The sequence below is a fragment of the Callithrix jacchus genome, chromosome 1, assembly GCF_049354715.1.
Source record: "Callithrix jacchus isolate 240 chromosome 1, calJac240_pri, whole genome shotgun sequence".
Classification (NCBI taxonomy): domain Eukaryota; kingdom Metazoa; phylum Chordata; class Mammalia; order Primates; family Cebidae; genus Callithrix; species Callithrix jacchus.
The window spans coordinates 176,514,530-176,537,607 of NC_133502.1; the positions used below are offsets into that span (position 1 = coordinate 176,514,530).

Genomic DNA, 23,078 nt, shown 5'->3' on the forward strand with positions numbered 1-23,078 from the left:
TGGTGCCCAGAGGGCTCTCTTTCCTGCCCCCAGCAGGTCGGGGCCCCTGGGAGATCTCAGCAGGCTGCCTGCCCATGTCTCACACAGTCACTCTTTGTTAGGCCTCGCTCCTGAGGACATCTTATCTGCCCAAACAGGTTGTAATCTCTGGAGTCACAGACCCCCTGCCTCCTGCCAACCTGGAATACAAAGCCCTTTTGCAGAAGCAGGCAGCAACATGGAGACCACCTGCTCACCACAGCCCTGCCAGGGTTGCAGCCCTGCCAGGCTCCTTCCTGCAGGGTTTGGCAGGAAATCCCAGTTCCCAGACCCTTATGGAGCGGGGAGATCTCTAGCTCTGTGGCCTGGGATGTCTTTTCCCGACCCCTTCTAAACTCCCTGCTCCAACTCTTCCCCCAGCTTCTGTGGGAATTCTTTCTAGTGCACCACCACTAGGCTCCTCCCTCCCTGGAACCCGAGCTCCTTGAGGGCAGTGTCTGGTCTCCTTTTGCCCTTGAAGGAATTGGGGCTCTCAGAGGTGAAGTGACTTGCCCAAGGTCACACAGGCAGGGTGAGGTGGGGATAGGAAAAGCCAAGTGGGCCTGGCTCCACACCCCCATATCCCTAGAGCCCCCAGGTCTCCACCCAAGCTGCACAATATACAATTCACTGGCCACTGGCTGCTGAAAACGCTGAGGATGGCTTTACTGAGAGCCCCCGACCGGAGGACATGGTTCTGAGGCTGCAAGCAGCGCTGGCCCAGAGGGCTGCTCTTGACCCAGGAGACACAACACATGAAGCCAGAGCATAGGTGTGTTTATTCCTGTACAAATCATTACAAAACCAAGTCTGGGGCAGTCGCCGCCCCCACCCATCACCCCAGTGTGCAATGGCTAGCTGCTGGCCTTCTCCTGAAGCCTTTCCCTTTCAGGCTGCAGAAGAGCAGGAGACAAACACATTCCACTGAAGCCCAGCTTTAATAAAGTGCCTGATACAGAGCCAGAGGACAGAACCCAGGCGACACAGCTCATGGCAGCCATCCCAGGACGACAGGAGGTCAGGGGAAACCCTTGGAAGCCCCCAGTGGCTCCAGATGAAGGGACAGCCCCAAAGGCACCTCCAACAGTAGGAAAACCTCCCTGCTGGAGGGCAGAAAAGGAGACCTAACCCTTTAAGACCAAGCTAATGGCAGCTGGCTGAGGGGCTAAGAAAACAGCTTAAGGTTTGTCCTGTTCCCTTCAGAGTCCCCTGACCCTGGAGGAGTTTGCGCAAAAATACCCTACAGTTTTCCAGGAGGTGGGGAAGGTAACCCCAGACACCCCAAAGAGCTGAGCCTCCCAGCAAGGGATAATGAATGGGGGTGGGGGCCCACATGGAAAGGACAGACCCAAGGGTGCTTGCAGCGGAGGTGGAAAGGGTTTCAGACTCCACACTGGAACCTGGCGTGGGCAGAAGAATACCCAGAGAGGGGAAAGGGTTTGTCCAAGGTCACTCAGAGCAAAGCCAAGACCTGGACGCCAGCCTCCCACTTCTGGGACCTCCTTACTGCCCCCACAACCTCCACAACTTCACAAATTCTCTGGCCTAGCCTCCAAACAGCTTCTACACCCACACAATCACTTTCTGGTGCTAGGACTTGAGGGGTGACACCAAGTTCTCAGCTCCTTGGGACAGGACCCCATTGTCCCAGCCGAGTGGGGAGTGATTGGGGGGGTCCATTCCTGGGGCTCTGAACCAAGGCCTCATGGGAAAGGACATGTCCTTAGCCTCAGATTGACTCAGAAATACCCCTCTACCCTGATTGACTGTGCTCAGACCCTGACTGCACAAGAAAGACACCCCTGATTAATCACATAGACTCCCAAATCCCTGATTGGCCAACGGATTCCCCAGGCCCTGATTGGCTGGAGAATACATCCTCCTCAAGGCCCTGATTGGCTGAATACATCCTCCTCAAGGCCCCGATTGGCTGGGAGACACTCCAGTGAGCCTTGATTGGCCAGAAAATGATCTCTGGCCCAGCAGCTGGGCAGAGGCCGCATCTCCTCTGACCCTCATGAGGTCCCACAGGCTGGGTTGGCCTAGGTCCAGGAGGGGTGGGAGAAGGTGATGCCGTACAGCTGGGCCCACGATGAGAAGACCCTCTTCTCGGTGATGAAGCGGTGGTGGTTGCCCTTGCGGCTGTGCTCATTCTGGATGTAGGTGACACACTCATCCGGCCCCTTGGGCTCGTAGTAGTGGTAGGGCATGCGCTGGAGGCGAGGCCGCTGGCTGGGACAGAGCAGATGGGCGTCATCAGGCCAGGGTAGGCACTGGCAGGGTCCTTGCCCTGTCAGCCCCTCACCTGCTGTAGGACCTCAATGGGAGAAATCCTCATGCCTCCTGAGGCCTTGGTTTCCCCATCCATAAAATAAGTGCAGGGTACATTAGGTTTGTAACCACGAAACTTTTTTTTTTTAATGCAGTGGCACATTTTTCTTTCCCCAAGAGGGTGGCAGTGTAGAGCAGTGGTGAGGGCTGTGGGCATTGGAACCTGGCCCCTCTTCCTGCTGTTTGGGGACCTCCGGCTACTCATAAACATCCTTCTCAGCTTTTCTCATTTAATAAATGGAAAGAATAACAGTTCTTATCCCTTAAGGTTGCTGTGAAGAGTGAGATAATACATGTAGCCATGTTTTGTACCTGGTCAGTATTCAGTAAAGTGTAGCTGTCCCCTAGTGGGCTTTTCATGTAATGCTACTACTAATAGTTATTATTAATAATAAACTCTGGCTGAGCTTGGAGTGGAGGCCTCTGAGGAAGCAGAAGAAGCCTACGTTCCTGCAGAACAGTTTAAAAACAATGAAGCAGAATCCCTCAAAGGCACCTCCAGCCAAGGTTTCTAGGCCCCCACCAGCTCCATCCTGCGGCCAGTGCCTGGGTGTTGTCCTGGGAGGGCGCCGGCAAGGAGGGCTCACCTGCAGTAGTTGGGAGGGACCATGCCATAGACGTGTACGTGGTCACACAACTCCACCGCGATCACCATGGTAAACCAGCCTGTGCTCAACCACGAATGAGACTTCTCCCTGGGGATGGAGAGGAGTCACGTTGAGGGCACATGCCAGCAGAGATGGGGGCAGGTGACCCAGGATCACCCACACGGAGTTCCCTGGAACTTCTCCCATCCACCTATTGGGGCCCCATCCCCACCTCGGTTACCCCAAATCCAGCCTCGCTGTGAGAGCATGGCATGTGGCAGAGGGCTCTCTGGGCAGAGGTAAGGGGTGTGGAGGGAGCTCCTTTGAGGGGAAGAACGGGAACAGGGCATACTGGGAATGAACTGTCTCCTGAGGAGCCGGGTCACAGTTGGGCAGGCTGAGTGGCTATGACCACAGAGTATGCTAAAAACAGCTGTGCTCATGCTAGAAGCAAACTCCTAAGGGGAGACTAATCAGATGAGTTCCTGCTGGAGTGACTGCAGTTCAGAGCAAGGCCTGGAGGAGTAGCCAGAACCAAGAGCTGTGCTCACACCACAGTGGCCACCAGCCATGTGTGATTGAGATGGGCTGTACGTGTAAATAGACACTACATTTTCTTAGGTAGTGTGGAAAAAAGAATGGAGGCCAGGTGTAGCAGCTCATGCCTGTAATCCCAGGACTTTAGGACCAGCCTGGGAAACATAGTGAGTACAAAAAGTTAAAAATTAGCCAGGTGTGGTGGCATGTGCCTGTGGCCTCAGCTACCTGGGAGGCTGAGGTGAGAGGATTGCTTAAGTCCAGAAGGTTGAGGCTGCAGTGATCTGTGATCATGTCATTGCACTCCAACCTGGGTGACAGAGCAAGACTTTATCTCAAAAACAAAAACAAAATCCTCTGGCAAAATTGACAAAGAAAAAAGAAGACATAAATCATCAATATCAGGAATAAAAGAGACAATCACCACCACAGACCCTATAGACATTAAAAGGATAATAAGAAAATTCCACAAACAACCACATACAGACATTTGACAACTTAGAATGGGCCAATTCCCTAAAACCCATAAACGACCATAACTTACTCAAGATGAAATAGATAGCCTGAATACCCTGTAAATAGTAAAGAAATTGAGTTCACAGCTTAAAATCTTCTGAAAAAGAACTCTCTGGGCCCAGATACTGTCACTGGCAAATTCTACAAAATACTTCAAGAGAAATAAGCACAATTCTACACGGTCTCTTCCAGAAAACAGAAGAGGGAACATTTCCCAATTCATTTTCTGAGACCAGCATGTCCTTGAGACCAAAACCAAGCAAAGACAGTACCAAAAAAACCTCTCATGAACACGAACACAAAACTCCAGCCTGGGCCACAGAGCAAGACTTTGTCTCAAAAATAAATAAATAAATAAATAAAATAAAAAATAAATACATACATTCCAAACAAATGAGTTTGGAACAGGGTGTGTTCCAAATAAAAATAAATAAATAGGCCAGGCGTGGTGGCTCATGCCTGTAATCCAAGCACCTTGGAGGCCAAGGCGGGTGGATCACCTAAGGTCAGGAGTTCAAGACCAGCCTGGCCAACATGGTGAAACCCCGTCTTAAAAAATAAATAAATAAAAATTTTTTAAATTAAAAAATAAATAAAACTTTATGTTTTATTCCAGAAGTACAGAGCTGATTCAATAATCAAAAATCTTAGCCTGGGCAACACAGCAAAACCCAGTCACTACTAAAAATACAAAAATTAGCTAGGCATGGTATTGCATGCCTGTACTCCCAGCTACTAGAGAGGCTGACATGAGAGGATCAGTTGAGCCTGAGAGGTGGAGGCTGCGGTGAGCCATAATCATGCCACTGCATTCCAGCCTGGGTCTCAGAGCAAATCCCTGTCTCAAACAAAACAAAACAAAAACAAGCAGTCAATATAATCCACCATATTAATAGTCTTAAGAAAAACCACATGATCATATAAATTGCTGCAGAAAAACATTTCATAAAATTCAATATCCTGTAACAATAACAATTCTCAGCAAACTAGTAAGAGAAGAGAACTTCCTCAACCTGATAAAGGGTAGCTACAAAACCCCTGTAACTAAAATCATATACCATGATGAAAGACTGAATACTTTGTCCCTAAGACTAGGATCAAGGCAAGGAAGTCCACTCTCACCACTTCCAACACAACTCAACATTGTACTGAAAATCCTAGCCAGTGCAATTAAGCAAAAAGAAGAAACAGGCATACAAATCAGAAAGGAAAAAATAAAATTGTCTTTATTTGCATGCCACATGATTATCTGCATGGAAAATCCAAAAGAATCTACAAAAATCTCCAAGAATAGGCTGGGCACATTGGCTCATGCTGTAATCCCAGCACTTTGGAAGGCAGAGGTGGGTAGATCACCTGAGGTCAGGAATTTAAGACCAGGCTGGCAAACATGGTGAAACCTCATCTTTACCAAAAATATAAAATTCAGCCGGGCGTGGTGGTGCATGCCTGTGGTCCCAGCTACTTGGGAGGCTGAGGCAGGAGAACTGCTTGAACCTGGGAGGCGGAAGTGCAACGAGCCGAGATCGTGTCACTGCACTCCAGCCTGGGCAACAGAGCAAGACTCTGTCTCAAAAACAAAACAAACAAATAAAAAATTTCCTAGAACCAATAAGTGAGTTTAGCAAGGTTACAGGATACAAGGTCAACACACAAAAATCTTTTTTTTTTTTGAGGCCGAGTCTCTCCTTGTCACCCAGGCTGGAGTGCAATGGTGCGATCTCTGCTCACTGCAACCTCTGCTTCCCGGGTTCAAGCGATTCTCCTGCCTCAGCCTCCTGAATAGCTGGGATTACATGTGCATGTCACCATGCCCAGCTAATTTTTTGTACCTTTAGTAGAGACAGGGTTTCACCCTGTTGGCCAGGCTGGTCTTGAACTCCTGACTTCATGATCCATCCACCTCGGCCTCCCAAAGTGCTGGGATTAAGGCATGAACTACTGCACCTGGCCACAAAAATCCATTTCTGTATGCCATTTCTATATATTAGCAATTAACAATTGGGAACAAAAAAATATTAATACCATTTATAATAGCTTCAAAAAGTTTTAAATATTTAGGTAGAAATCTAACAAAATATGTATAAGAGCTATATGTTGAACATATTAGGTCAAAAAAAATTAAAGCTGCTTTCACTACTTTTTTTCTTAAAGTGATGTAAGATGTAGTCTCACTCTGTCACCCAGGCTGGAATGCAGTGGCACCATCATGGCTCACTGCAGCCTCGACCTCCTGGGCTCAAGTGATCCTCCTGCCTCAGCCTCTTGAGTAGCTAGGACTACAAGTGTAAGCCACCGTGTGCAGCTATTCACGGATTTTTAAAAGTGATTACTATGAAAATAAATTACATATGTGGCTCACACAGATTTCTATTGGGCAACACTGGCTTAGCTTTCCTAGGGAGATGAGTCACAGCAGGGCATGCTGGGAGTGATGTATCCCTGGAACAGAGCATACCAGGAGCGACTATGTGCTTAAGGCCAGACGTGCTGGGAACAGACAAGACTTTACATTGGGTACACCATGGGGAGCTTCTCTCAGAAAGATGCTAGGAGAGTGACTGTGCAACCTCAGAGCAGAGCATGCTGGGTGGAAGCCCTTGTGCCCTCAGAGCAAGATATGGCAGGAGGAAGCTCTCTTGGGCAAACCAGGTCATGCAGAGTATGTTGGAAAGGATCCATATGAACAGCTGGACATGAAGAGAACTCCCCTAGGAGGCCCAAACAGAGAACGGCAGGACCTGACCATCCCCTCAAGAGCAGTGCATGCTGGGAGCAACAGGCCCTCAGGACGGAGCATGCTAAGAGGGAGCACAGGGCTGGCCAGAGGGGCAGGCAGGAGGCTGGTACCTGTCCTTGCCCGTCTCACCCCGGAAGAGGTCGTCAAATTGGCGCATGCGGCCGGGAGAGACGGCATAGGCTTCCACGTTGGGGAACGCCAGGCCCACCCGCTGGATCACACGCACGAGGCTGCCCTGGGGCTTCTGCATCTTGCTCGGGGGCCCCCAGAAGATGAACACGGTTTCAGGGGTCCTGTTGACGAACTCCTGGGGCCTCCGCAGCACGCGGAACACACTGGAATGGGCCACTACGCGGTAGGTGGTCTTGTTGCCCACATCGGCTGAGTAGCCCGTGGTGGGTGCGTCATTCATGCGGATTGTACACTCAGCCCGCTCAATCTCAGGGCCCAGCTTGGTGCCTAGCAGGTGGCTGGAGCTGCTGACAATCACACATTGGTGGCACCGAGAGGGCAGCGTCTGGGGGACAAGGAAAGTCAACATTATTATGGCCATTCCGTGCTGGGGCCTGTGCTCCATACATCCAGGCTTCCAGGACCCAGGAATTGTTATGCCCATTTTAAATACAGGGAAACTCGAGGCCCATTCACTGAACATTCAACACACATTGATAGCAAGCTGGCTAATGGCCAAGTCATGGGGCAGAGCAAGGAGCAGAACAGACCAGGCTTCTGCCTTCAAGAAACATGTGGGGAGACAGACCAGAATGCACATGATACATGCCAGGAAAAAAAGGGAAATAGGGCCAAATGGCTGGGTGCAGTGATTCACACTTATAATCCCAGTGCTTTGGGAGGCTGAAGCAGGCAGATCACTTGAGTTCAGGAGTTCAAGACCAGCCTAGCCAATATGGTGAAACCTTGTCTTTACCAAAAAATACAAAAATTAGCCTGGTGTGGTGGTGTGTGCATGCAATCACAGCTACTTGGGAGGCTGAGGCACAAGAATTGCTTGAACCAGGAGGCAGAGGTTGCAGTGAGCCTAGATCATGCCACTGCATTCAAGCCTGGACAACAGAGCAAGACTGTGTCGAAAGAAAGAAAAGAAGAAACAAAGAAAAGAAAAAAAGGAAAGGAAAGAGGAAAAAGCAAAGGAAAGGTTTAAAAAGGAGAGGAAAGAAGAAAAAGCTGGGGGAGGGGAAGGGGGAGGGGAAGGGGGGAGGGGAAGGGGGAGGGGAAGGGGGAGGGGAAGGGGGAGGGGAAGGGGAAGGGGGAGGGGGAGGGGGAGGGGGAGGGGAAGGGGAAGGGGGAGGGGAAGGGGAAGGGGGAGGGGAGGGGGAAGGGGGAGGGGAGGGGGAAGGGAGAGGGGAGGGGGAAGGGGGAGGGGATGGGGGAGGGGGAGCAATTCAAGGGGAGGGGAGGAGAAATAGGGGCAAGTGACCCAACAGTGACTGCAGCTGGGACTACTTTAGAAAGGTGGCCTGGAGTTGAAACCACTTTTGCCAAAAAATTGTAACAGTGAGAGGAATCTAACATAACTTACTCCATCCTGTTTCTGACTTCACAGTCTAACCACCCTTGCTCATTCCTGTGCATAGGCCAAGCTAACTACAAGAGGAATTTACTTTACAGTTTAACTCTGGAGCAAAGATGGTAATAGGCCCTTCCCAAAATGAAACTACACATTGCTTGGGGACTAAAACTGCCTTTGTAAAATTAATAAAAGGCCACAAGGTAACAACTGAGATAGAGGCCTGGACTCTGCTAGGATACAGGTATAGTAAAATCATTTGTTTCAGTTATTTTCCTTTTCCTTTGTCCTGCTCTTCCTGGATGCATGATTGCCTGCATACAGTCAGTTTGATATAAGGTGGTCACTAATAATTGATTATCTCACCCCCTGTACACCTGTCTGTCAAGCTGTAGGCATAATCTGTAACCAGTCATTATCTCTTAGATTGCTTTTCTGCTAACATGTAGCTATAGTTGAATTATAGACAGTCATTGTTTCTTAGTTTGCTTTTTAAAATATAGATAAAATCATTATTGTTTTTAACATAGCTAACATCATTATTGTAAAACCTGAGTGTTTGGGATATTTTTCAGACCTTGCAATCTGGTGGACCAATGGATGCCAACCAGACCAGTGACCCATGGCCCCCACCCAGGAACTAACTTGTGGGTGAAGACAGTTTCAACACTCCTATGATTTCATCCCCAACCATTCTCTAGTCTTCCTGCCTGCCAAACTATTCTTAAAAAACCCTAGCTTCCAAATTCTAGGGGAGGCAGATTTGAGAAATATCCCTCGTCTCCTTACTTGACTGGCCCTGCAATTATTAAAATCTTTCTCTGCTGCAACACCACAGTCTCAGTGTATTGGCTTTTTCTGGGCAGCAGGCAAGAAGATGCTGTCAGGCTGTAACAGAGAGGGCTCTCTGAGCTGAGATGTGAAGGATGAAGAACCACCTAGGGAAACATATTCAAGGCAGAAGAAACAGCCAGCACAAAGGCTCCAATGTGGAAATAAAAGTGGCATATTGAAAACCAAAAGAAGGCCATTCAGTTGAGGCAGAGTCAACAAGTGGGAGAACAGAAGGTCATAAGTGGAGAAGCACAGTGCCAGGATTTGAACCCAAGTCTAAGTGACCACAGATCCCCAGCTCTCCAAAGAGGACACCTTCCAAAGGTACCCATGACATTTCCACATCACCCAGAAAAAAGAATCATCTTGTTATTAAGGAAGGTATGAAAGCCACTCTAGGCCTGTTTCTCCATGGCTGAAATGAATGGGTTGGAACCACATGCTCTCTGGGGTCTATTTTTTGCCCATGGAATTCCCATTCACCCTTTAAGGCTAAGCTCAAATGCCACCTCCTCCAAGTCAGCCTTCCCTGAGCTCTTATTCCAAGATCCAGCAACACATCCCACGTACCTTGACTGGCGCTCCCACTTTTCTGAGTGCTAGTTTTTCTGGCTTCCTCTATGATGCTGGAAGCACTGCAAGCCAGGCTCTGCCTCTCCTTTCCACATCACCCACACTCAAGCTGTCCCATTTTTATTCCTCTTTCAAAGGTTCTTAGGGTAAAGAAAGACTCACTTAGGTGTTAGATTCTGTCTCCAAACACTTGCTAATATGCCCTTTGCTAGTGAGGATGTGGCCAGAGCCCAGGCTCTACATTTTCCTTGCAAAGGCCCTGAAGAAAATATAGGAGGGTCAGTGAGAAAGAAGAAAGAGATACTACAGGATGAACCCCAGAAATACAACCTGAATTTCATGGCTACCCAAGGCAAATGGAAGTCCCCAGGAATGATTTTTAGCCTCTTTGCAGCTGCAGCTTAGCAGGGGGTAGGAAAATACCATCTCCTTCCTTCCCTCACTGTGTGGTCTTAGACAAGTAACTTCAACTCTCTGAGCCTTGGTTACTCAGTCTCATCAAGGGAGATAATAATGCTGCCCTCCTAGGGCTTGTATGGGGATTACTGGTGATCAAAGTGCCTGGCACACACAGGCACTTGATAAAGGGCACACACACACAAGCCGGTATTACTACTTTTGTGTTGTCAAATGTCCCAGTGTTCTGCTCTCAACCCTGTGTGGGCTCCCCAGCAGAGACAGAAAGCAGTGAAAACAATAACACATTTCCAAAAGGATTCTGATTCAGAAGATGGTAGGATATTAGCAATAAGGGTGGAGACTTGGAGAGAACTGAGGCCCAGAGAGGGGCAGGCCACTTATCCAAGGTCACACAGCAAGCAAGGAGCTGAAATCACCAGAGGCAGGGACTTGACTCTCAGGGTCCACCTTTCTTTTAGGAAAGAAGAAGTGGGGGAAGTGGTGATGCTGAGCAGTGGGGAGGAGCTGCCACCAGCCGGCTCCCAGGGAGTTCCCCAAAGTGGCTGCACTACCTTGTTGCCGAGAATGGGGACATAGCCATCAGTGATGCTCCACTTCTTGAGGTTGACAGGCCGGCGGCTACGGCCCCGCAGGGAGCCGTAATGGAAGACCTCATTGGCACTGTTGGAGCTGTAGAGGATGAGGATGGTGATGAGGGCAAACAGGATCACGAACACTGCTGACCGCTGTTCCTGGAGAGGGGAGAGGCCAGTGAGGGCCCAGCTACCAGGAAGGCTCAGCACCCCAGCTCCTTGCCACCTACCATGCCTGGCTAACTCCTGCTTTTTGTTATAGACCAGTCCAGGCACTACTTCCTCCAGGAAGGCCTCCTTCAGTTGCCTTGGTACCCTCATCACAACACTGATCACACAGCATTCAAACTGCCATCCCTCCGATTACACTGTAAGCTCTGGGACTAGGTCAGCCTTGCTCCCTACTTTATCCCAGATCCCAGGGCAGGGCCTGGAACACAGAAGGTTCTCAGGGAGGGTTTGCTGGACTGGACTGAATGTATCAGGATTCCCTATAGCTGCTGCTAAGAGGATGTCTAGAGACAGGTGGGACATCTGAGTGAGAGGGTCCAGGTCTTCCGCCAACAGTAACTTTGCAATGTATTGCCTCTAGCTCCAAGTTTATCCTTTTTGTCTGCTCTATGGAAGTGGATCTGGGCCCTTTAAATATTTTCCCTTGTCAGTTAGATGCATATTAAGCTTTGTGACTAGAAGGTGCTGAACAGACACTGCAGGAGGAAAAGCATTTGCTTCTTGGTTCTGGTGGGCTTGCTAGGGAGGCTCCTTCAGTGGACATAACCTCTCCAGTAAGGGCATCTTAGCCACTGACCAGAGGCCAGGAGTGCCAGCAACTCAGGTACATTGCCTCTGGCTCATGCTGTGATCACAGCTTCTCTAAAGTCCAGCTCCCACAGCGCACTCAACCACCTGCAGCACCTGGAGGCTGGTGGCTTCCCCTCCCTAGGCCAGTTTCGTACTAGAGCCATCCAGTGGGCCATCGCTGGGCCCTTTTCAGCAAGGCCTGGAACTCAGCCTTTGTGGAACAGGGCTTCTCCTTAGATTAACATCTGCTATTCCTGTATGCCTCAGAATTCCAATCCCTTGTTACTCCAGTGTCCTATTACAGTCAATAATTTTTTGCATTAAACTTTTCCTGTGTAATCACTGTGTAGTTTCTTTCTCCTGATTAGACTCAAATTAATATGACCACTCCATCCCATTTCCAAACCTCAGGCTCCACCAAGGCTGCAGTGGATCCTAGGGAAGGGGCGTGCTGGGCCAGTCATGTAGTAGGAGCTCAGGAACACATGAATGAATGAAAGAACGATGGGGAATCCTGACATTCTCAGGGTCATGTTCAGGCTGCATCACCTTTGACTCTGACCAGTGCGCCCTCCCCCCATTTCCTGCTCACCTCCACCTGCCCATCCCTCTTTCCTGCACAGCACTTCACAGGCACCTCAGCTAGTCCCTGACCACCACAGACAGACCAGTCAGTCCTGGGAGGGCAGAACTGACCCTGGGCCGAGGCAGAGGCAGGAGCTTGCCTTAAGCCACTCAGATCAGTTGCCAAACCAGGGCTTAAACCTGGGCCTCCCAAGCACTGGTGGCTTCTTGATGGGAGGGAGAGACTGGTGGTGGCTGGGATCTGAGATAGGTCCAAAGGAACCAGTTCCGTAGAGGGAAGTGAGAGGCTCAATCGGGATAAGAAATGAAGGGAGACTTACTTTGTTGCTACTCATTTCTCTCCTGCGTCTGCTGAGGGGTAGGTGTCGGCGTCCTGCAGGTGGCCCTGGGAGCAGGGATGTGGGTTCACACCTGCAAGCCACCAGAAAGGGTTATTATGGCCTGGGGGTACTCCTTTGGGTCCAGCAAACCAAAGACTATACCTTCTCTGCCCCCAACTAGCTCTTCTATGCACCCAGAACTTTAAGGATGAGGACTGTACCCATTTTGCAGATGGAGACACCAAGGGCCAGAAAGGGCAGGAATCTGACTACAGTCCCACAGCCTGGTAGCAGCAGAGCTCTGCCCATTCTCCTCCATGAGCAGGGGTCTTCCTACACCCAGGCAGCTGGCAGGGCCAACGCTGGCTCTCCTGCTGGAGGACCTGACCTCTACACAGCAGGAGACCCATTCACACCCTGCTCTAAACCCTGCCTTGGGTCTCTGTGGCGTCAGAATAAAGCAACACCCTGTAGCCCCCAAACTCCTCTGCTGTGACTCCCTCTCAGGTTGGCTTGGAACGCCCTCCCTCGTACGGCCTCCTGACTCCCACTCATCCTCCAAGCCTCTCATGGACCAGGAACTCCCTTAGGTCCTTCCATCCCCCCAGGCTAAGAGCTGCCTGCAGGGTACAGCCCACCCAGGTTCTCACTCAGTTTCCCCTGTGCCTCCATAGCCATGGAGATGCAGGAATATTGCTGAGGGAACGAATGCATTAACAAGTAGGCTCTCTCTAAGGGCACAGACTCAAGTCTCAGAGGCTTGGTTCTAATCCAGGCCCTGCATTCTCTGCTAGGGCTGACTCCACATCTGTCAAATGGCTGTAATCACAGTCTCGGAGGTGGCTGGGGGGCCTCTGGAGACCTGGCAGAGAGGAGGCCGGCCCAGCTCTGCTCCGCACACCCCACCGCTCCCTCTCCCACCACCCAGGACCCAGCTCCTTTCCAGACTTCCACTTCCCCAACTGTGAAAGGGAAAAAGTACTGTGTCCAGCCCACCTCCAGCAGACAGGCAGGTGGGCAGGGCAGGTGGGAGTGCAGAGGGAGGAAACTGGGGCTTAGGGGCCCTCCTCAGCTCCGTCCCCTCCTCCAGGGCCCACTCAGTTCCTGCCACTCTCTCCACCCCCTGACCTAGCCGCTGTTTACTCCTACAGGGCCACCAGTAATAGCCAGAGAATCTCGGGCCAGAGGAGGCTTGGCACACACACCTAGCTCCTGGTTGGTTAGGTCCTGGCCCCACCCCCTCTCCAGCCCCACCCCCTCCCCATGGAAGCCCCCCTCATCCCGAGCCCGGCTTCAAGTTTCTCAGGGCCGGCCCCTCACAGCCTGTCAGGGAGGCCCGGACTCCCATCTAGTCCAGGCCTCACGGTATACAGCAGAAGGGGCCTCATAAGAAGCGAGGAGCGGCTTGTTCTTGCCCTTACGGGCTGTTAGAGCAAAAAACAGGAGTCCAGAATCCTGGGGTGGCCCCCATGAACCCTGAGACCTCGACATTCAAGGCAACCACGGTTCCAGCCACCTCTATCTTAAAACGCGTGGCTACCCTTTCCTGAGGATGCCCCATGCCTACCCCCCACTTTCCCACCTTTGCCCGAGCTGTGCCCTCAGCCAGGACCACCGTCCCCCTGGTCCGACCCGTCACAATCCTGCTCTGAGAAGGCCATGTCAGTGCAGCATGTCAGGTGCCACTGCGAATCCCGGTTTCACCACTTACTGGCTGGGGGGCCTCGAGCAAGCCATGTGACCTCTCTGAGCCTCAGTTTCCTCATCTGTGAAATGGGAACAATAAGAGTCGGTAACTCAGGGGATTGTTGGAAGGATTCAAGCAGATGTGGCAAGGGGCACGCGGGGCTTGAAAGTAATCCCACATTGGTCGGGCACAGTCTCACGCCTGTAATCCCAGCACTTTGGGAGGCCAAGGCGGGTGGATCACGAGGTCAAGAGATCGAGACCATCCTGGCCAACATGGTGAAACCCCATCTCTCTAAAAATACAAAACTTAGCTGGGCGTGGTGGCACCCGCCTGTAGTCCCAGCTACTCAGGAGGCTGAGGCAGGAGAATCAATCGCTTGAACCCGGAAGGTGGAGGCTGCAGTGAGCCAAGAACGTGCCATTACACTGCAGCCTGGCGACAGAACGAGACTCCACATCAAAAAAAAAAAAAAAAAAAAAAAAAGAGTGCTCCCACAATGCCAGCAGCTGTTAGTCTTGTGGTTACTCACTGTTCAAGGCCTGCCTCTCCAGGGTGTCAGTAAAACACTCCTACTCCCCTGACCCCAGACCAGCGACTTCCCGGAATATCAAGGAATACGTGTGGGAATAAACTCTAAGCACCACCCACATACTGAATCCCGGCAATGCATGGTAGGCGTTCTTGTTGCCCATTTCACAGATAAGGAGACTGAGGTTCAGAGTAGCAAAGCGCCTTGCGGGGGCCACCCAGAGCCAGCTTGGCAGCCTTGTTTACAGGCTCCTTACAGGGAGCAGCCCAGAGCTGAGCCTGACTTCGTCTCCCTGGAGAAGCCCCCTCGGCTGGAACGGGTGTGCGCCCAGGACGTGGCCTGACACCGGCACCGGGACGGGGGTCTGGGGGTGCTGGCCTGTTGGGGAGCGGCTTGCTCAGGCTGGGGAGGAGGCAGACCCGCGCGCTGGTCCCGGAGCATGGACTCAGCCCTCAAGGCTGGACGCGCAGGCGAGCTGAGCAGGAGCCGAGGGTGGGGGCCACACCCTGCCCTCTGTTTGGGGGCTTTCCTTCTTCCAGCCCCGGGAGTCCTCCCGCAGGTCGGGAGGCACCCACAAGCCCGCGTGGGAGGAGGGCTCCAGGGAGAAGGGGGAGGGGGCTCCTAATTCCGAGACGAGGCGGGACGCCAAGCCCTTGGGTCCACCTGGTGGGGGGCTCACCCTGCGCGCCCCTGGCGCCAACCCCCTCCCCAGCTCCTGTACTCCGGGGGTCCGGAGCCCTAACCCCAGCTGGGAAGAAAAGAGGCAGGACCGCTGACCGGGTAGTCGGTGGCAGGAGGCCCAGCGGACCCCGCGACAGCCCCTGGGCGCGAGGACCGGGACCTCGGGGCGCGGCTACCGAGGGAAGAGGGGTCTAGGAGAGCCCCCGGGGGCCCCGCATCCATCTCTATCCCCCGCGATTCGCAATCTCCCTTCCCCGGCGTCCACCGCCCCCGCCCCCGCGCAGGGCCCGCTCACCTCCGGCGGGGAGCGCCCGGCCCCCCGCGGCCCCCGAGTCCCCTCACATGGTGCCGGGAGCCGAGCGCTGGGGTCCGCGCTCTTCAGGCCGCCCAGGCCCCGCCGCACCCGCGGCCCGCCGGGTCCTAGCGCCGCCGCTCGGGCCGACCCCGGCCTGGGAGGTGGGCGGAGCCTCGGGGCCTCGGGTGGCCCCGCCCCCGGAAAGCGCGGACGGGGAAGGGAAATGGGAGGCGGAGCCGGTTCCCGCCTCCGCGAGAGCACCTCGGTCACGCCACTGGGCAGCCCGGGTTGACCACCAAAATACAACAGCCTTTCGGCTCCCTGTAGTGTGGATCGGGCCCACTTCTAGCTTGCTTTATTGCCACCACGACCCCGGATGGGGAAACTGAGTTCCGGGGCACGCTGTGCTTGGACTCCGTTGAGTTTCTCCCTGGGCTCCCCACCGAGGGCCTCCAGCTCCCTGCCCTGAACCTTGCACCCTGCAGTCACCCTGGGCGAACTCAGGGTTCACCCTGAGATTCAAGTCCAGCCCTGCCATCCGCCCGCTGTGCTGCCTTGGCGCATAACTTCCCTTCTCCTTGCCTCTGGAAAATAAGGAGAACATCAACTTCACAGAGCTGGGAAAATTTCACATGTTCCTTCTTGGAACAGGGCATTCATGACATCACTCTGTCATAAGGGAAAATAACCTAAGTAGCCATTGCGAGGGGACTGCCTAAGTTAAGGCACCGCCTGCCGAAGTGCACGAGGAGGCTGTTAAAATAAAGGATTCAGGCCCCTATGCCTTGGTAGGAAAGGATGACCAGGATATTTATGTGAAAAAAGCAAATCATATCAGCTCTCAGGATAATAAAAAAAGAAAGTTAAAGAACTGCCAGCCATGCGCGGTGCCTCAGGCCTGTAATCCCAGAACTTTGGGAGGCTGAGACGTGTGGATCACCTGAGGTCAAGAGTTCGAGACCAGCTTGGCCCACATGGTGAATCAACCACCCGTCTCTACTAAAATACATAAATTAGCTGGGTGTGGTCTCAGGGCCTGTAATCCCAGCTACTCCGGAGGCTTAGGCAGAATTGCTTGAGGCGGAGATTGCAGTGAGCAGAGATCAGTCCATTACACTCCAGCCAGGGCAACAAAAGTGAAACAAAGTCTTAAAAAAAAAAAAAAAAACTGCCTTGGAAACAAAGTTGTAAACATTTGCATTCCACGGCTGAGTAAACATGCCCTAGAGAAATTCTTGCAGATGTGCCCAAGGAGGTTCGTAGCAGCATTGCTTGAAATAATACAAATATCAGGGAAAAGTCCACATGTCCATCAACAGGAGAATGGAATTGTTTTACGCCATGGAAGGTCCTCACTGTGAAATAATACATAGCAGGGTAAAATGAACGAGCTACAATTACACTGATGAATCTTAAGAGACACAAGGAGTGAAAAAGACACATCTGGGAAGATGAGTAAAAACTACACATACAATACTGTATGTTCAAGCATACAGTAGGCAGTAGCCCACCTCACAGCCAGGGACAGGAGACAGCTTTTGTCTCTTTTAGTGATTATAGTTTTAAAAGTAAAAGTCAGCTGGGTGCAGTGGCTCATGCCTGTAATCCCAGCACTTTGGAAGGGGAGGTGGGCAGATCACTTGAGATCAGGAATTCAAGACCAGCCTGGCCAACATGGTGAAACTCCGTCTCTACTAAAAATACAAATAAATTAGCCAGGTGTGGTGGCACGTGCCTGTAATCCCAACTACTTGGAAGGCCGAGGCAGGAGAATCCCTTGAACCCGGGAGGCGGGAAGCAGAGGTTGCAGTGAGCCAAGATCCTGCCACTGCACTCCAGCCTGGGCGACAGAGCCAGACTCTGTCTCAAAAAAATTAAATAAATAAAAGCAAAAGTCAAGAAGAATGGGGGAGGAATTGCAGTGGTATGCAAGTTATAGTAACTGGTCTTTAAGTGGGGACTGAGTTCAAGAGGTTCATAGTATTTTTATGCTTTATAACTTTATTTTCTTTCTTTCTCTTTCTTTCCTTCCTTCCTTCCTTCCTTCCTTCCTTCCTTCTCTCTCTCTCTCTCTCTCTCTCTTTCTTTCTTTCTTTCTTTCTTCTTTCTTTTTAATTAGATGGAGTTTCACTCTTGTTGCCCAGGCTGCAGTGCAATGGCATGATCTTGATTCACCCAAATCTTCTGCCTCCCGGGTTCAAGAGATTCTCCTGTCTCCTCAGTACCTGGGACTAGACATGCACCACCGCGCCCGGCTAATTTTGTATATTTTCTCCATGTTGGTCAGGCTGGTCTCGAACTCCCAACCTCAGGTGATCTGCCCACCTCAGCCTCTCAAAGTGCTGGGATTATAGGTGTGAGCCACTGTGCCCAGCCTATAACTTTCAAATATGACACCATATCATAATATTTTAAAAGATGCAAAAAAGAAATAAAACAAAGTAAGGAAATGTCTTGCCTACCACAGGGATTAGTGTTTGTGTTTTTTGTTTTGTTTTATTGATATGGAGTCTTGCTCTGTTGCCTAGGCTGGAGTGCAGTGTGATCTCAGCTCATTGCAACCTCCACCACACAGGTTCAAGTGATTTTTCTGCCTCAGCCTCCTGAGTAGCTGGGACTACAGGCGTGTGCCACCACACCCGGCTAATTTTTTTGTATTTTTGGTAGAGACGGGGTTTCACCATGTTGGCCAGGCTGGTCTCAAACTCTTGACCTCAGGTGATCCGCCTGCCTCAGTCTCCCAAAGTGCTGGGATTATGAGCGTGAGCAACTGGGCCTGGCCAGTGATTAGTGTTAATAGTGGTTATTTCTGGAATGATGAGATCTGAGCTGCTTTTTTTTCTTTTACTTTGACTGTAAATTTCCAAAAATTTTAAGATAATGGTCATGTAATTTTTTTTTTTTTTTTTTTTTTTTTTTTTTTGAGACGGAGTTTTGCTCTTGTGGCCCAGCCTGGAGTGCAATGGTGCCATCTCAGCTCACTGCAACCTCTGCCTCCCAGGTTCAAGGGATTCTCCTGCCTCAGCCTCCTGAGTAGCTGGGGGTGTGTGCCACTACGTCCGGCTAATTTTGCGTTTTTACTAGAGATGGGGTTTCACCATGTTGGTCAGGCTGGCCTCAAACTGCTGACCTCAAATGATCCACCCCCTTGGCCTCCCCAAGTGCTGGGATTATAGGCGTGAGCCACCACACCAAGCCCACACAATATTTTTAAATATTTAAAAATGTATTTTTTAATTTCTAAAAACAAACTGCAACATATAGCATAAGTTTTTTTTTTTTTTTTTTTTTGAGACGGAGTTTCGCTCTTGTTACCCAGGCTGGAGTGCAATGGCGCGATCTCGGCTCACCGCAACCTCCGCCTCCTGGGTTCAGGCAATTCTCCTGCCTCAGCCTCCTGAGTAGCTGCGATTACAGGCACGCGCCACCATGTCCAGCTAATTTTTTGTATTTTTAGTAGAGACAGGGTTTCACCATGTTGACCAGGATGGTCTCGATCTCTTGACCTTGTGATCCACCCACCTCGGCCTCCCAAAGTGCTGGGATTACAGGCTTGAGCCACCATGCCCGGCCATAGCATAAGTTTTTTGCTTGCTTTTTAAAAGCCATAACTATCCATGCATAGTATTTATAAATGCACACACACAGTGTCGAAGAATCCAAGGCCTACCCGCAGCTGATTCCCTATTAAAGTGAAGGTGGGGCGGGCAGGTTGGGTGCCACTTTCACTTTTCCCTTTATAAACTTCTAGGTTGTTTGCATTGTGCTTATATGGGAAGTTAATAAAACTTTGTTTCCAATTAAAACGAAGGTCAGCAGTCCCCCAGGGACCAGCCTCCAGGCTGTAAAGGCGCTGCCCACCAGGCTGGGAGCGGGTGGCCCGAAAGGGTGGGTTTGAGGCTTCCTGCCCCCGGTGCCCACCTCCACCCGCTTCCTGAGCCTCTAACCAAGCCCCACCCATGGCCCGCCTAAGTCGCTGACCCCGCCCCACAGGCAACAGGATGGAAAAGCACGGAGTGGGGGCAGGGTGGTCAGGTGGGAGGCCTGATGAACTTGACTTCTGAGGGCTCCAAGGAGCATCTCTAGCCCAAGGCCACCCAGGGGGTTGGGGGTGGTATCAGGGAAGGAAACATCCTGTCCCCAGCCCTTCTCACTGACCCAGGCCGGCAACCTGAACCAAATACCCAGAAGTGAGAAGGCGCTTCGGCCCCACTCCTGGCCTGGATGGGCCTGCCATGTCTCTGGGCACAGGCTCACTCCAGCAGGCTTTGCTTCAGGGCTGGCTTCCCTTCTTGGGCCCCAAGAACAATAACCATCTCAATAACAAGGATGAGAAACAGAGCAGCTTGCTCTGTGCCAGGCACTTTGCGAACACACCTCATTGAACCCTTAAGGTGGCCTATGAGTTGGGTACTGCGGTTAACCCACTTTCCAGCGGAAGAAACAGGCTCAGAGAATACGCAGGTGGCAGGGCTGTTTCCACCAGGCCTTTCTGTTTAATAACCACAGACTTGTTCTACACGAAGTCTTAGGCCTGTGAGAGCCAGGCCAGGCCACACCAGGACATTCCTGCATGGAGGCTGTGGCCAGTCCTGGTGGTCCTCCCCCCAGCCCTTCCCCCATGGTCTGGAAGAGCTGGCCTCTGCTTAGGCCCTTCCCGCTCCAGGGGTAGGAGACCCCCATGTACTTCCCTGCTTCCTGACCCTTAGCAAACTTCTTTGAGCTATTAGGATTTTTCCCTTCCGTGGTATTCTGGAAAGAGCCCTAAGAGATCCCCTCACCTGCCCCAGCTCCCAATTCACAGAAACCAAGATCACAGAGAGATCTATTTTCTCAGAGAGAAAATAGAACTTGCTCAAGACTCTGCAGCAGTCCTGGGCAGAGTCAGGCTGAGAGCCAGGCCTGGGGACTCTGGCCTCCTCCCTCTTGCCTAGGGGAGGGGCTTCTGGAGAGGAGAGGCCTGTGAGAGTGGCAGGCAGGTGGGGGCTGCACACAGCGGGTGCCCCACAGCCCAAGACCTGGGCAGAGACACAGTGGGTATGGAACAAGGAAGCACTGCCTCTTCCCCGACAGAGGCTGGAGAGGGCAGAGGGGCCTAATGACCCTAGATGCTGGGGTCCACCGGTCCCCTGAGGCCAGATATTCCTGTCCTCACCTGGGTATGAGATTGTTTCATTTTGTTCCTTTTAAGATGAAGGTATGTGAGCTGTGACTGTGAGCTCTGAGCCTGGCCCCATGGCCCTTCTAAGGAAAGGGCCTGTTAGGACACCTCTGGGCTATGAGGCTTACCTGGCTTCCCCTCTGGGCTTGGAGGAGGTAGGGAAGGTCTCCAGCCAGTCTGTTGAGGGGCAAAAGAACCAGAGGCCCAAAGAGTGGCTGCAGGTCCAGGATCCCTGGGCTCACCTCGAGGCAGCTGCAGGAACTGCTGTGGCAAAAGTGGAGTCTTCAGTTCCCTGGTCAAGACAGACTTTAGCAGACACTGAACCAGCTACCAGACCTGTCAACGTTCATCTCCGACTGCCGGGAGGAAGTAAGTGGCTGATGCTCCTGCCAGGTCACCACCCCCAGAAAGACTCACAGTTTGGGCCAACCCAGCAGTAAACACCCCACCCCTGAGGGCAGGGCCAGGTCAAAGGAGCCTCTGCATCCTGGACCCAAGGGTTGGGTCAGCATTTTCTGAGGGGATGGAGGAGTAAGAGCAGGCAGCCTCCCCAGAGAGGATGGAGTTCAGAACCAGCGGACCCTGGGCCTTGGGCACCCAGGATGAGGCAGGGAGCATGGAGACAACTGATGGGGCAGGGCCTTCCTGCAATGTGTTGCCAACAAGGAAGGGCAGATAACACCATAGAAAATGCTGGCTCCAAACCTCAAGTACCTGCTGTGTCCTAAGCCTCGGGGACAGTTCACTGTCTCTGAATCCGTGAGGTGGGGACTATTTTAACCTTTTATAGATGAAAAAACTGACACCCAGAGAGGGGCACTAATCTGCCAGGTCTCCAACAGCAGGAAGTGGGGCCAGAAAGAAGCCAGGCTTTGACTCCAGGGCCCTCCCTCTGAGCCCAGAAACCCCCTTACCTATATGCCTGACACCTGATCAGAGTCCCTCACTCTGTGCTGTGGTCCACTGCCAGCCTGCTCCCTGCTTCGGCAGCTCAGGGCTCTCCTCCCCCGTCCCATGCCTGCAGAACCTTCTGGACCTGCCTGGCACTGGGCAGCGGGGGGTGGGGGGTGCAGCGCACAAAGACAGTGCTGTGAACCAAGTGCCAGGTCTCCAGCCCTTCTGTGAAAGCCAGGCGTGGGAGGGACAGTGCGCCAGGTCACCCAAAGCCCCCAGCACCACTGGTTACATAATTTCTGGGATCCAGTGCAAAATGAAATGCAAGTACTCTTGCAAAAAAAAGAAAAAAAGACTAAATATTTCAAGTTGGTGATAGCAGAGCATTTGCATAGGGCCCTGACCCCTGGAGCTGGCAGCTAGAACCCCAGGGCTGCATCCCAGCTGACAGCCCCAGCCCCTGGCCCCTCTGAGTCTCCCAGACCCCAGATGAAGTAGCGATGCCTGCAGGGGTGATGCTTGTGGGCTCTCTCCAGTCCAGAGGTGCAGGGCTAAGGTCCTTGGGCTCAGCTCTCAGACCCGGGATTGCACCCTGGCCAAGCTGCTCCACCGTTGTCTGGCTTCAGCTGAGTGGCCTCGGCTTATTTGTAAAACGGGTTAGCACCAGCCCTCCTCTGAGGATGGCAAGAAATCGCTGCTGGGTCTTTTTTTCCTCACTTTAACAGGTGAGGAAAGTAAGGGCTGAACCAGGGCTAGACTCCCTCACAGCACCCCTGGGCTGCTCTCTGCCTTACTGTTTTGCAGGGAGACCAAACCCACTTTCTTTCTTTTTTGAGACAGAATCCTGCTCTGACATCCAGGCTGGAGTGCAGTGGTGCAATCTCAGCTCACTGCAACCTCCGGCTCCCGGGTTCAAACGATTCTCCTGCCTCGGCCTCCCGAGTAGCTGGGATTACAGGCATGCACCACTACCTCCTGCTAATTTTTTGTATTTTTAGTAGAGACAGGGTTTCACTACGTTGGCTAGGCTGGTGTCAAACTCCTGACCTCAAGTGATCTGCCTGCCTCGGCCTCCCAAAGTGCTGGGATTACGGGCGTGAGCCACCACACCTGGCCCGCTTTTCTTTCTTTCTTTATTTATCTATTGATTTGTAGGGAAGGGGTCTTGTCATGTCACCCAGGCTGGTCTCAAATTCCTGGTCTCAAGCGACACTCCTGTCTCACCCTCCTAAACAGTGGGATTACAGGCATGAGCCACCGTTCCAGGCCCAACCCCAGATTTAATGGGTAATTTAACCTGCCGTTTGACCCAGGAGCAATTTGGGTGCCGGAGTTTCCCTCCCACTCGGAGTGGCTTCCTCCTGGCCCTGGCTCTCCTCTCACTGTGTGCAGAGCGGGGTTCCCAAGGAAGCCTCTGACTTAAGGTCAGTTTCCTAGGCCAGAGCAATGAAGGGACCAGCCCTAGA

General features: G+C 52.1%; 1 protein-coding gene across 14 annotated transcripts; it reads right to left on the bottom strand.

Annotated features, from left to right (window-relative positions):
• Positions 1–778: 778 nt before the first annotated feature.
• On the bottom strand, positions 779–21,721 carry ST6GALNAC6 (ST6 N-acetylgalactosaminide alpha-2,6-sialyltransferase 6). 14 transcript variants are annotated; one of them, XM_078328236.1, is made up of 8 exons: positions 21,633–21,721; positions 20,847–20,979; positions 13,945–14,128; positions 12,363–12,453; positions 10,636–10,815; positions 6,840–7,246; positions 2,937–3,044; positions 779–2,250 (listed from the first exon to the last, which is right to left on the bottom strand). In XM_078328236.1, the coding sequence occupies exons 4-8, from the start codon at positions 12,375–12,377 to the stop codon at positions 2,061–2,063; spliced, it is 900 nt and encodes a 299-aa protein (XP_078184362.1). In that variant the 5' UTR covers positions 12,378–12,453; positions 13,945–14,128; positions 20,847–20,979; positions 21,633–21,721; the 3' UTR covers positions 779–2,060. The 14 variants fall into 14 exon arrangements, with proteins under 14 accessions (XP_078184362.1, XP_078184366.1, XP_078184371.1 ...); XM_078328240.1 differs by having other exon boundaries at positions 20,847–20,982; XM_078328245.1 differs by lacking the exon at positions 13,945–14,128.
• Positions 21,722–23,078: the final 1,357 nt, after the last annotated feature.